This window comes from Trachypithecus francoisi, unplaced genomic scaffold (genome assembly GCF_009764315.1).
Source record: "Trachypithecus francoisi isolate TF-2019V2 unplaced genomic scaffold, Tfra_2.0 Lachesis_group2, whole genome shotgun sequence".
Lineage (NCBI taxonomy): Eukaryota > Metazoa > Chordata > Mammalia > Primates > Cercopithecidae > Trachypithecus > Trachypithecus francoisi.
The window spans coordinates 14311895-14326007 of record NW_022681465.1 but is presented as its reverse complement, the minus strand read 5'-3'; the positions used below and the strand labels follow the sequence as shown (position 1 = coordinate 14326007).

Here is a 14113-nt window from a genome sequence, read left to right as displayed (position 1 = left end):
ATTAGATGGCCAGATTCAGCCTATTCCCAAGGGCTTCCTTACCTTGTGCTCTTTTCTAACCTAAGCATGAGGTTAGAGAAAAAAGAGCCATGAGAAATGGGGTGTGGGGGGAAAGGAAGGGGTGTCCCTGCCGCTGCTTCCTCGGGTGAGTTAATGAGACCCCCTCCTGAGAAGTGCATCAGTCCACAGATGTGGAATTATGCTCGACCCAAAGGATACAAGGAATGTGGGGAAGCTTTCAACAGCTACATTTAAACTGCCAACATTTCATGGTTTGTAGAAGTTTTTGGACAATTCAAAAACACGATTATTCATGATTTCATTCCCACAATGTCTGTCCTCTCAATCCCTCTTCACCACTGGCTCCCTCTTCTTCTTTCCTGCACTGTATTCTTTCTCCCGCAATTATCTTCTTGGACTAAAACAACATTGTTAAGAAGCATAAATAATAACAAAATGATCATTCCTGAAGCACTTTGTATATGTAACCTTCGGAGAACTCAAAAAATAAAATTAGAATCAAAGCATGGTGCATGAAAATTTAAAATTACAGGGCCATTCAGAGTCTTTTTTTTTTTTTTTTTTTTTTGAGATAGAGTCTTGCTCTGTCACCCAGGCTTAAGTACAGTGGCGTGATCTTGGCTCACTGCAACCTCTGCCTCCCAGGTTCAAGTGATTCTCCTGCCTCAGTCTCCTGAGTAACTGGGATTACAAGCATGAGCCAGCATGCCAGGCTTTTTTTTTTGAGACAGAGTCTCACTCTGTCACCTAGGCTAGAGTGCAATGGTGCAATCTTGGCTCACTGCAACCTCCGCCTCCTAGGTTCAAGCGATTCTCCTGCCTCAGCCTTCCAAATAGCTGGGATTATAGGCATGTGCCATCAGACCAGGCTAATATTTGTATTTTTAGTAGAGATGGGGTTTCACAATGTTGGGCAGGCTGGTCTCGAACTCCTGACCTCAGGTGATCCACCACCCTCAGCCTCCCAAAGTGCTGGGATTACAGGCATGAGTTACCTCACCTGGCCTAATTTTTGTATTTTTAATACAGACAGGGTTTCGCCATGTTGGCCAGGTTGGTCTCAAACTCCTGGTGTCAAGTGATCTGCCCATCTCGGCCTCCCAAAGTGCTGGGATTACAGGCGTGAGCCACTGCGCCCGGCCCATTCTGTGTCTTTTGAACTTCCCAGACTCACGTGAAGTGAAGAATGATGACAATGACGGTGAATGACATACAGAGAATCTCATTCTCATCGGAACACAGGGCGACTCTCCAAATTCCCAGACCATTCAGCAGAAAGCTCACTCACCTTCACATGCCACTCAGGGAGATGGACACCTGAGACAGTGAGAGTGGCTCTACTGCAGGCCTATCACGGCAGCTCCCAGCCAACTTCCTGAGGCCATGGGCTGCCCTGCATTCTCCAGCATTCCTCCTCCCCAGAGGTGACACCTCATTCATTCCCTTGTCTTTCCCTCTATTTGGGGGTAAGGACATGGCTAATATCTCATTTATCCCCAAAGCTATGTCATATTTTACTCCCATAGCTTTAATCCTTAAAACTCTTATTCTATCATAAGGAAGCAAATCAATGGGGAACTGGACTTACTCTTACTTTTGTTTCTTTAAAACAAAAGAGATGTCAACTGCTTAGAAATGAGTAGTCATAAAAGTCTACTTTTCATCAACGAGATAACTAATTACAATGCACCTACTGTGCACCAGGGACTGTACTATCTACCAAGTGGGAAGTGAAGCATGACCACCTCACTGTTTAAGTAGTTGGAAAACACACAAGTGTAAACTAAATTGTAACAATACACTGCTGGGAGCACACCAGCATTATTGCCACAAACAAATATAAACGAGAATGATCTGTTTCTAGAAGAAAACTCAGACACTTCCCAGTGTAGGCCTCACATCCTCTCCTGGGTTCGGCGCACAGGAGCTACTGGCTGACAGCAGCCTGAACACGCGTTCTTAAGCCCAGTTTTCACTTACAGACAACAAAAAAGCTCCTCTGCTTATCTTCTAGTCATCACTCCTTAAACACAGATCTTCCCAATATGGTGAGGTATTCAAACTCCACTCAATAAAAGCCATTTCCCCCGCAGAAGGGCACGAAGCGAAACTGACCTGTTGAACGTCCTGCTGGAAAACACACAGCTGCAGCCTCTGATGGAGCCGGACCTTGCGGTGTTGCCAGATGTTCTCAAGCTGCCGCTGGTGGTGCAGCACCTCATGGATGACATCCAGGACATGGTGCACGGCCTTGGAATAGTTGGCAGACGCCGTCAGGGAATCGGAGCTGCCAGGAGTCAAGGGCCGCTGGAGCTTGTCAAGGAGCGACTTCCCATCTTGGCTCACCTGCCCACAAAATACACGAGTGATTCTTCAAGATCTGAGGTCTGTGCCACAGATGCTGTCCTTGGATACGTGTGTGTACCTACAGGCACACATGTACATGTACACACATTACACACATACCCATTCACACCGCAGTTTTACTCAGAGGCAGTTTTATATAGGATAAAATTTAAAACAATCCATGAGTTATCCAATGACATCACAAAGCCAAATGATGCAAAACACTAGGTGAAAATAAACGAACATTAATTACAACAAAACCCTGTAGTAGATACTACTCAATGAATAGGCATACTATTTGCCTTAAATGCCACAAATCAACTAACAGAAACTGCATTCCTGGGATATCTGCAAGTTAAAATTTAAAAGTAATAATTTTATCTTGAGACATGTTAGAGAGAATACAACAGATCATCACAATGGAACAAAATTGTTCCTTAAAGCCTCAGTTAAAAAAAAAATCTAGTACTAGCACCAGATTGCTAGTACTAGGCAAAGAATATGTACTTAAACTTTCTGACATAGCTGGAGAGCAATTTAACATCACAAAAGAAAATTTAAAATGCCATTCTATTTGACTCATTAACTTTAAAAAGTAGTTTTAATTAAAATGCCATCATTTAAAAAAAGATTTCGGCGCTATATTACGGCAATTTATTCTCAAACTACAATTAAATGAAAGCATTCGGGCTAATCAAAGAAATAAGAAAAGGTGGCGGTGCAATTTAGAAAGAAAGCATTGTTTTTCCTATTTATGTGACTCATAAGACTTATGAGTCATTAATTATGCCAGATGTTCTTGGGGGATCAAAAAAAGTGACAATCAGACAACACAAAGTGTGTGTGATGCATAAGGTAACCAGGTGTGGGATGCAGGTGTCTTAAGTAGGGCCTCTTCACATGATCCTTCTGCTTAGATACTTCTGAATCTAAAAACCTCCTTGGGTTTCTAGTAAGAAGAGAAGCAAGCCGGGTGCAGTGGCTCACACCTGTAATCCCAGCACTTTGGGAGGCCGAGGCGGGCGGATCATGAGGTCAAGTGATCGAGATCATCCTGGCCAACACGGTGAAACTCCTTCTCTACTAAAAATACAAAAATTAGCTGGGCATGGTGGTGGGCACCTGTAGTCCCAGCTACTCATGAGGCTGAGGCAGGAGAATGACTTGACCCCGGGAGGTGGAAGTTGCAGTGAGCCGAGATCGTGCCACTGCACTCCAGCCTGGGCAACACAGTGAGACTCCATCTCCAAAAAAAAGAAGAGGAGCAAGTTTAGGGGCACTTTTAACAGACATAAGCCCAGTTGACAAGAAGCCCTTAGAATAAAAAAGAGCACACAGGAAATAGGTAAATGGGAAAAGCTAAAACTGAGAGCCTTTACAACCAAAACCTGGTGGCAAATGACCCTGCAGAATTTCCTAATCACTTCCTTTAATCCTCTTCTAACTGCAGTTGTGCCAGATTGTAACACATTTACTTTTCTTTTTTTTTTTTTGAGACAGAGTCTCGCTCTGTTGCCCAGGCTGGAGTGCAGTGGCCGGATCTCAGCTCACTGCAAGCTCCGCCTCCCGGGTTTACGCCATTCTCCTGCCTCAGCCTCCCGAGTAGCTGTGACTACAGGCGCCCGCCACCTCGCCCGGCTAGTTTTTTGTATTTTTTAGTAGAGACGGGGTTTCACCGGGTTAGCCAGGATGGTCTCGATCTCCTGACCTCATGATCCGCCCGTCTCGGCCTCCCAAAGTGCTGGGATTACAGGCTTGAGCCACCGCGCCCGGCCCACATTTACTTTTCAATACCTGAATTTGAGACGTTGGAAGTGCTGATTATTCCTTACCAGGGTTTAAAATTCACTTAATACAGCCTTACAGCAAAACTTAAGAGGAAATAAGCTCAGCTGACATAACCAAAGATAACAAGGGAAAAACTAACCACATTAACTGCTGAATTAGTGTCAGTTAAAACAAAAATGGAAAATTTAAAGAGTCTTCTAAAGCAGGGTTCTCACTTGTGCCCAGAAGTCACTGAAATTGGTGTGGACATTGTTGATGTAATGGTTTTGAAGAGAGGAGGCACCAGGATTGATTTGGGTGGTGGATTCAGAGAAGCAGGGTACTCTGAAATGAGCAGGATATTAGCACATGGTGAAGAAATGTCCTGCTTTTTGTGATTATCTAAGCAAGGCTCTTTTTAACACACAAATACACGGTTTTTCTCTCTTTGCTCAGTGTTAACATCACTGATCTTTCCACAAATCCAACAACCATGTTAATCAAAGAAAGATAGTGTTTGGTTTTCTTTGGAACTTTACAGGAGCTGTTTTCCCTTTCAAAATGTCACATGACCACAATAAAACCATTCTCAATACTTGCATCACCAAGAGGCCACATGACCAGGCTACAGTTATAGTTGCTATATTCACAATGGTTTTATATACATGACCAGCATCTGAATATCTAATTTTTTCACCTACAATAGATGCATTTAGGCATTTATAGACTGAAAAACATTTTATCATAAATCACCTTTGTCTCCAACTTACATTGTAGCATGTAATTTTTATGTACACATATAAATTATACGCAAAGGTAAAGTATGTATGCATTTTATTTTAGGATCATAAAGCAGGTGTCATAAAATTTGTGTGATATAATTAGAGTGCTGCATCTCTCAGAACTGAGAGCTACTGCTCCAAGTCATACATTTCACATTGTGTCAACCTTGAAAAGAATTCCTTACAAATGTTTCCTCTACATTTTACTCCTTGCAATACTGTCGGAAAATGTACATCAGAACATATGATTTGGTGAACTGTGCCAGAAACTGACAGCTGTTCCCCAAAATCCACTTGCCCCTCCCGGATAGCCAAACCCCTACAGTCAGAAACAGCAACACTCCAGCTATAATGCCACATTTCCCAGCCTTGCTTACATATACGAGTGGCCAATATACAAAAGTAAAAAATGTTGAATGGGAATTCCAGGAAAGCTGTGTAGGGCTAAGCTGGCAGGTGTGCTCATTCCCCTGTCCGTTCCTCCTCCTTGCTGCCAAGAACTTGAATGAGATGGCTGGAGCTTCAGCAGTTACTGATGACTCTGAGGCAATCTTAACAACAGTAGCCTACCTGTTAAACAAGGCAACACAGGAAGACAGAAGGATCCAGAGATCCTCTTACTAATAGAGCTACCACACTAGTCCTGGAACGACAGCCTTTGGATTTCTTTTACACGGGGAGAAAGCCAATTTCTATCTTAAGCCATTGTTTTGCAACTTAAACCACCAAAGGCAAAAGGACAAGATGAGTTCCCAGCCCTCACCAAGTTTCCAAAACGCATCCCTGTGACACCATTAATATTCTTCAACTGAGAATGGAGTACTCTGAGCAACAATATTCCATGGAATCTTTCTTTCCTCGAGTGTCTCTGCAGCTGATTAACAGATCTCCAGGCCAGAGATCGTGACAGGATTTCAAAGGACATACTTGCCCATGGCGGTGGAGGGCAGTGGAAAATGTCTATACACAAATACCTTAACATACAACAACTCATCAGGCAAAGCTCCACCTTCTGAGAACTCATAAGCGGGGATGAAAGTGTCTGTTGGTCCCACCACTGGTACTGTCATTTGTTGGTAGTGACAGTGGCAGTAAAGACCCTGGGCGAGAAAACACCTCTTGTACCCACTAAAACCAGACAGCATGGAACTCCATGTTTTAAAAAATAGCATTTCTCCAATAAACCTTTCCAAATATGATTCTATATTATTTCAGTACAGGTTTTGTAGACTTGGCAATTAAAAAGTACTATTTAAGCACATAAAGGATGGCATATACAGTTTCCCTTTTGGCAAAATGTCTTAGTCTTTCTAATTACAGTAATATGTGGAAAAATATGCTACAATTTTATGAAGACTGCTGTTCTTTTGTACAGAGATAATAATTTTTAAATGGTACAGAATGACCAGGAGAAAATTAATGAAAGAACAGACTGCATAGAGCAGACAAAAAATTCACATAAAATGTAAGTGCTAAAACAAGTAATAACGTAAGTTTATTGCATGTGGGGTAGTTCTACAGTTTCTTAACTACAGAACCAGGCGAGTGAATTTACTTCAGTTATACATTTTGTTTAAAACTCTGTTTTTAGCTTCCAGGCACTAAAACTCTGAGCCACAAAGAGACAACAGCTGCAAAAAGAAATCAATCTTATCAAATAGCAGGACTTTCCTATAATAATTTTTTAACCAATCAGATCAGCTCATTTTTCAGTCGGCTCTTTGTTTTTCTTGGAATACACAGCTGGGGAACTTGAAGGGCAATCAAAGTTACATGTTACAAAGATTAACATTTTATAAAGAGAGAAACTAAAATGCTCTGATATCCAAATGAGTTCAGAAAAATGCAAGTACTAACTAAAATAGAAAAAGTAATTAAAGGTAAGTTTAAAATTTTACCATATCAAAGGTATGTTTGTTTCTAATATTTAAAAAGAAGTGTAACTGTGTATAAACAATGGCCTGGTTCTTGAATATTTACTGTTCATCAGACTGCACATAGACTTGTAACTTGGATTTCTGCATGTCACCCTTAAAAAGAGCCACAAAACTTCAGAGATTTGCCTATTCTTGCTTCTGGTACTGAGATCTCTACATTTCCTGTAAAATCAGATGAGGGCTGAGTGTTTCCGGCAGGAATGTTCTTCACCTGCACAAGGGATGAACGTGGCTCTGACCTAAGGAAAGACAGCAGCATCTAGACATTCTTGCTTACCACTGCAAAAGCAACAACTGCCCAAAGACCAAATGAAGAAGAGTGACAGGCATATCAATTAAGTCCAAACGCAGTGTTTTAGATCCAAAACGTGCTAGAAAATGGCATTCCCAAGATACAACAAAAATAGGCAAAATACACCAAGACATTTAGCCTGTAATAAAGAAAAAGTGTTCCTTCAAAACTTTTATGAAATGAATTGCACTATTTCTGCTGACTCAAAGCCAACACTGTTTTAATTCTTTTTCAGGCTTAGCTCACCACGGCCTGCAGAGCACAGACCTCCACAGGAAGCCTGGGAATGATTTCACTCTCCTCTCCAACTCTTGCTGAACTTATTCTCATATCAAGGTTCTAACAAAGCAGAAAAGAATGAAAAGGGGTCAGCAGGTGACTACCCAGCTTATTCTGCAGCAATAGTTGACACTCCTCGGCCAAATAGTTGAACTCTTCTGAGTAAGGAGGTTCCAATCTGTCTTCAGATGGCTACATAAGATGCTCCTACCAACAGTGCAGGTCAATTACCTCCTGAAAGGGCATGTGTTCCCAACGACAGATACTTTCCCATGCTTCAGGGAGAACAAAGAGAAAGCTGGTTCCTTTTCCAGGCAAAGTTCTTACAGGATGGACCTCCAAACGCTGATTTCTATTTCTTTCAGCTATTCAGTTTCTTATTCAAAACCAGATCACTTTACCTTGGTCTGACTCTCTGACACCTGTAAACCTGGGATTATCGGAAAGGAAAAACCAAAATAAGACCACAACAGAAAACGGCTGGAGCAGCCCAGTTGGCGTGAGTCAGGTACATGTGCCTCACACGCATGTTCCACAGACTACACCTGGGCTCTACTTTTGTTGCTTTTATATCTCAAGTGCTTGCAAGGCCTCAAGCTGAGTTTGGGGTGAGAAGAAGATAGCTGTTGTACGGGCTGTTGGCTCTGATACTATGGCAGATGCTGACTACAGCACTGCGTGTCACTACAGCAACACTGCGATCTTTAATGAGGCTTTATACAACTGTGACAGAAGTGACGGCTGGGCGTGGTGGCTCATGTCTGTAATCTCAGTACTTTGGGAGGCCGAGGTGGGCAGATCACTTGAAGTCAGGAGTTCAAGACCAGCCTGGCCAACATGGTGAAACCCTGTCTCTACTAAAAATACAAAAATTAGCCAGGCCTTGTGGCACACGCCTGTAATCCCAGCTGCTCGGGAGGCTGAGGCACAGGAATCGCTTAAACCCAGGAGGCAGAGTTTGCAGTGAGCTGAAATCGCACCACTGCATTCCAGCCTGGGCAACAGAGCAAGACTCCACTCCACTCCACAAAAAAAGAAGTGGCTCTACCGCAAGGGAACTGAGCTTCCACACATATCACAGAGAGTTGGTTTTTTGGTTTTAAGGAGTTTCCTATCCAGGTGACTCATTTTACTGTGTGTTTTTGTCTTTGCTAATAACCCCAACCCTGCCATCAACCATTGATACAGTGCCTTTAAAGAGGAGCTCAACCAGCTTTGCACGCAGCAAATCATTCATTCCCATGAGGCCTTGCTGAGGCACACAATGAGTTGGCACATTTGTTAAACTGAGAAATGGATGCAGAAACTAAGCCCTGAAGTCACATGAGATCAAGCAAGCCAACGCTCCATGGCACTTTGCCTTGCTTGTGCTCCGTGGCTGCAGCAGTGGCCCTTTGGTGGATGCGTGGCTGTTTATTATGCAGCCTCACCTTGCAATCCAAACACCTAGCATTGAGGCTCGCGAGGCAACACAGGCACACTGAGATGAAAATCATTTTTATAAATTTAGCTTGTTGAAAAACTAGTAGCTGAGTTGGCTTACTTAAAATGTTAAAAATGACTACAACTTATCTCCAACGTTTACACTGCTTCACTCTCTTGTGATCAACTGTAGCCAACAAGATTAGCTCAGACCTGGCAAGCTGAAGCAAGTGAGTGTTCAGAAGGCCCAGGTGCGTCCCTGTTGCTAAAGCACAAACAGGAGTGACACGGGCAGGTCTAATTAAAGCAAAGCAGAGCAGGTGCTTGCGTCTTGGAAAAAAAATGCTGGGAAGCTTTCCCAAAGCAAATTTATATGATCAGAGACTAGAAACTATAAACACTGTTCGAAGAAAAAAATTGTAGAGAAAATGAAGGGAGGAGAAGAAAGGGAATAAGAGAAGAGAGAGGCAAGGAAAAGGAAATAAGAAAAGCAAAGCAAGCCCTGCTTAAAAGTACTCCTACCCCCACATGACCCGGCATCCAGCTCGATGGCTAGCACTTAGCAGGTGCTCCATATCTGTGAGATGGACGCCTCCTCAGCAGACCCCCAGCTCTTCAGAGCAGGAGGTGCTGCTCAGCATGTGATCTGTGTACCATCAGCATCAGTCGCTGCAGCACTAGAGAAGGCCTCTGAAAATGGAGATTCACTATCTCTGGGGTAGAGTACTGCTGCATTTTAAACCAAGACACTCAAGTCTGCAAACTACTGATTTAGGAACACAAAATAAAAATCACTTAAAAAACAAAAGCAGTCCTTCCCTTCCCATCTTCTTGACACCTTCCCTCTTGGCATGAAGAAACTGAGGAAGTGAGGGGTGGAGGTGCCAACAGAGGTGTCACTGCACCAGGTTAAGTGAGTGGGTGGTAGGGGTTGGAGGTGGAGAACCCAGACAGAATGGTTGGGAAATGGAGCAAATTAAGGACATTAAGGACAATAGAAGACAGGTTTCTTGCTGCCTGAGAACAGTAATAAACTCAGAAAGGGAAAGGATGGAAAGAACCCTGAGGTATTAGATTCGAAATGTGCAAACACATGTATTTTTAATACAGACAGATACATCAGTAATTTTATATAGACGGGTATGTGCATGCATGGATGGGTGGGTGGGTGGGTAAGTGGTTAGATAGATAAATGAACGAGTGGTGGGGTAACTGGGTGGTTGGATGGATGGTTGGGTGATGGGGTGGACAGATGGACAGTTGGGTGACTGGGTGTATGGATAGGTGGTTGGGTGATTGGGTAGATGGACAGATGGACTAGACAGATGTGGATGGGTGGTTGGGTGACTGGGTGAACGGATGGGCAATTGAGTGATACGGCAGATGGATGGATATGGGTAGATTGATGAATGTAGGTGGCTGGGTGGATGGATGGATGGATGGATAGATGGATGGATGGATGGATGGATGGATGGATGGGTGGTTGGGTGATCAGGAGGATGGATGATGGATGGATGACGAATGGGTAGTTGGGTGGATGGTTGGGTGATTGGCTGGATGAATGCATGCACTAATGAATGAATGATTGGATAAATGGACAGATGAATGGGTGATTGGGTGATTAGGTGGATGGATGGATAAATGGATGGGGGTTGGGAGGGTGGATGGATGGAGGGATGGATGGGTGGTTAGGTAATTGGTTGGATGGGAGAATGGATGGGTGATTGGATAAATGGAGGGATGGATGGTTGGATGGAAGAATGGATGGGTGACTGAATGGATGGATGGATGGATGGATGGATGGACAGAAGAATGGGTGGTTGGGTGTGTGGATGGATGGATGGATGGATGGATGGAAGGATAAATATAGGTGGATGAATGGATGGGTAGCTGGGTGATTGGGTAGACGGATGAGTGGTTGGGTGGATGAACAATGGGTGGTTAGGTGGATAAATGGATGCACAGATAGATGGATGGATGGGTGAATGGATGGCATTCATATGTTTCCTAACGCTGTCTGCTAAGAGGGCCCAGAAGTAGTGACACCTCACAAACAAACAAAACTCTGAGAACCCAGGTCTTTAAAATTCTAAAGACCATACAATACTATAAGGAACCACCCCACTTAGTGAGACAAGTGATCCCAGGGTAGGCAGGGAAAGTACAAAATAGCTAGGAACAAGTGCTCAAAGGACAATAAGGATGATCAAAAAGACACAGAAAAAAGCTCCTGCTGGCCAAGTCTAAACAATTTAGGAATGAAAACAGAGTATCAAATTATAACTGACTGATATAGGAAGATTTCATAAATTCATACTGATAGAAACAAACAAGAGAGAAAGGAAGAAGGAAATACAGCCCATTCTTATGGTAGAAAGCCACCTAATAAATACAGAAGGAATAATGGAAATAGGTGATCACCATCACAGTGGTAGCTGCTATGGGCAGAAATCCTCAGTGGAAACTATGGCTGTGAGAAGTCTGATGAGGAACAGAGACTGGTATTCTATTAGAGTAGCTGCCCAAAAAATGTGCAGCAAAGACTAATTTTTTAAATGGTGACTGTGCATTGGAGAAACCCTGCAGACACCAATCTGACCAAGTGGCCAAGATGAACACTACTCATAGCTGGAGAGGTCAGTATCCTGTGTCCACTGCGATGACACCCAGAGAAGGACATGCACTGCCAAAAAGGCACAGCCTGAGTCAGCCCACGAGAACTGGGGGCAACCAGAAATAAAGGGCCATCTAAAGAATGAAAGGCCTGTACTCTTTAAGTATGTCAAAGACATAAAGGCAGAGAAAGACTAAAGAATGTTCCATTTTAAAGGAGACGGATTGGTAAGACATGGCGATTAAATGTAGCGCACATTGCTGGACAGTGTCCGAGACCAGGAAAGAGAAAGGGGCATCGTTGGAATACTTGGGGAAATAGGATCAGGGTCTGTGGATAGGATGGTCACGTTGTATCAATGGTGCTTTGCTGACTGGAGAGAGAAGTAGTGGGGAGAGAGGATAAAGCAATGTGGCGAAATTCTAAAACTTGGAAAATCTGGGTGGAGGCAATGTAGGAGTTCTCTGTGCTATTCTACCACTTTCCTGTAGCCCTGAAACTATTTCAAAATGTAAATAATTTAAGAGGCAAAATAATTCATTCTGTTCTACTGAAAATCCTTTCAGTGCATCCAGTTCAAATTACTGTCTCCTTGAGTTTATAGCTCAGTTGCAAACATGTTCTTAGGCTAAAATTCCATCTAAGACCTCAGTTTGAGAGGCTGTTTACTTCCTGTCAAATTATTTTGAGATACTAGTACCAATGTAAATCAAATAAAACTACACCACAGGTAAATATAAGTTCCTGTGTCAAGATGCCCCATTTTTACAGAATGCACTGGTACAATTAGGAGATGCTGTACTTAAAGAAAACTGCCAAGAGCAACAAGCAAACTGAAAGAGCCAGCTTGGCTGGAGGATGACCCTGGCTGGGTCAAAGTGATTCTGATTTAAGTTATGCACAAAGACTGTATTCCCAGGGCCTGCCAATCATCTTGTGAATGAAGGCTATTCAATCCCATCTTGGTCTGGCAAGGGCAAGGGCATGCAGACAGCTGGCTGCAAGCCTACCACTGCATTCAAAGAACAGCTCCAAAGCAAGAGATTCATATAAGCAGATGACTGAAGGCCTCATTACACGTGTGAGTAACAGGGTCATTTGCTTTCTGTGTTATAGGTCAAAATTAGACAATGCACAGAGATGGCACATCAGGGGAAAGAACGTGATGGTTTTTAGAAGTGACATAATCCTCATGAGCCAATGCGATTAAAAAATTATAAATGTGTTCAATTTTCAGTTTTACTACAGAAAAGGCTATCACTTATTTAAATAGTTTCTAACAGACTAGACAACCAAATTAGTTAAGAAACATTTGTGCAAAACTAAGAAAAAATACAGAGTCGACTTTTTAAATTCCATAGGCAACATGAAATGCTGCTTGAAAAAAACGGAATCTTATTAGGCAAAGCTGGCTAGAGAAACAAATAAATATCAACTGCCACGGGAAAGAGAAGACCTGCCCAGATTCTGAAGTAAATATACAGTTAGCTATCACGTGGTATCAGGGACACATTTTGAGAAACGAATCATAGGCAATTTCATCCTTATGTGAACATCACAATGTGGACTTTCACAAAGCTAGGCGATGCAGCCTACTGCACACCTAGGCTATCTGGAGCAGCCCACTGCTCTAGGCTACAAACCTGTACAGCATGTTACTGTACTGAATACTGTCGGCAACTGTACCACAATGCTAAGTATGTATGTGTCTAAACACAGAAAAAGCACAGTAAAATACAGTATTATCACCTTACAGGACCACTGTCTTATTTGCAGTCCATCATTGACCAAAACATCTTTATGAGATACAAAATTATAGCAGCAAATCACGCGTCCATTTAATTGGCTCATGGACACTAGGACGTCAACAGAGCCAGGCCCAAGGACATGAGAGTGACAGTTGGGCAGTGAAGCACAACAGGAAATGTCAGAATGAAATGCAAATAGCCAGTTTCTTCCCAACAACTTTGACAAGTTTGGATGTGCTTGGATCAAGATTTAGATTTAAACGCAGACACCATTTATTAAACATCTACACTGCCCAGCAGTCTTCCAGGTGCTTTGAAACTCTTACAGAAGCCTTATGATAATCTTTCATATTAACATAGAACATTGTAGATATAGATGCTTCTTAGGGAGAAAACCTTGCAGAAAAGTAAGCACACACAATTCCTCTCTATGCCCCTCGCCTTCACCTCCAGGAACGTAACTATTATCACAAAGGCAGGATGGTCTCAAGGGCCACATAAACAAGGCATGGGCAAGGGTGGTACTCGTCAACCCATCTAAAGTTGCGTCATCAAGCAGCTACCACGTGGTCCGGCACAGAGGCGGCAGAGGGTGGTGACTGAGAACATGGCACCTGCCTGCCTGGGCTCATATCCTGTTCCACCAGCTGCTGACCTGGCACAGTCATTTATCTCCGTGACTCATTTTCTTCATTTGTAACAGCAAGGACAGATACAGTATGTGAGCATTAAGTCAGTCGTTACATAAAGTCCTTACAACACAGTCTGGCATAGAAGGTGGCAGAAAATAAAACAGGGATTCATTAAGTAAATAATGTAATATACCCTAAAGTAATAAAGAAAATCCTACACTTAGAGTTCTTAAAATAGACAGATGTGTACCTTGCAATCTAGACCATCTTCTC

At 42.9% G+C, this 14113-nt stretch overlaps 1 protein-coding gene across 4 annotated transcripts in view; it reads right to left on the bottom strand.

Moving 5' to 3' along the window:
- The window catches only part of TRIO (trio Rho guanine nucleotide exchange factor), a 371755-nt gene that overhangs the window by 191489 nt on the left and 166153 nt on the right, over nt 1-14113 (bottom strand). For all 4 annotated transcript variants that reach the window (XM_033178811.1, XM_033178812.1, XM_033178814.1 and 1 more), the window contains exon 9: nt 2137-2367. In XM_033178811.1, the coding sequence (XP_033034702.1) occupies nt 2137-2367 (231 nt within the window). The remainder of the gene's footprint in view (nt 1-2136; nt 2368-14113) is intronic.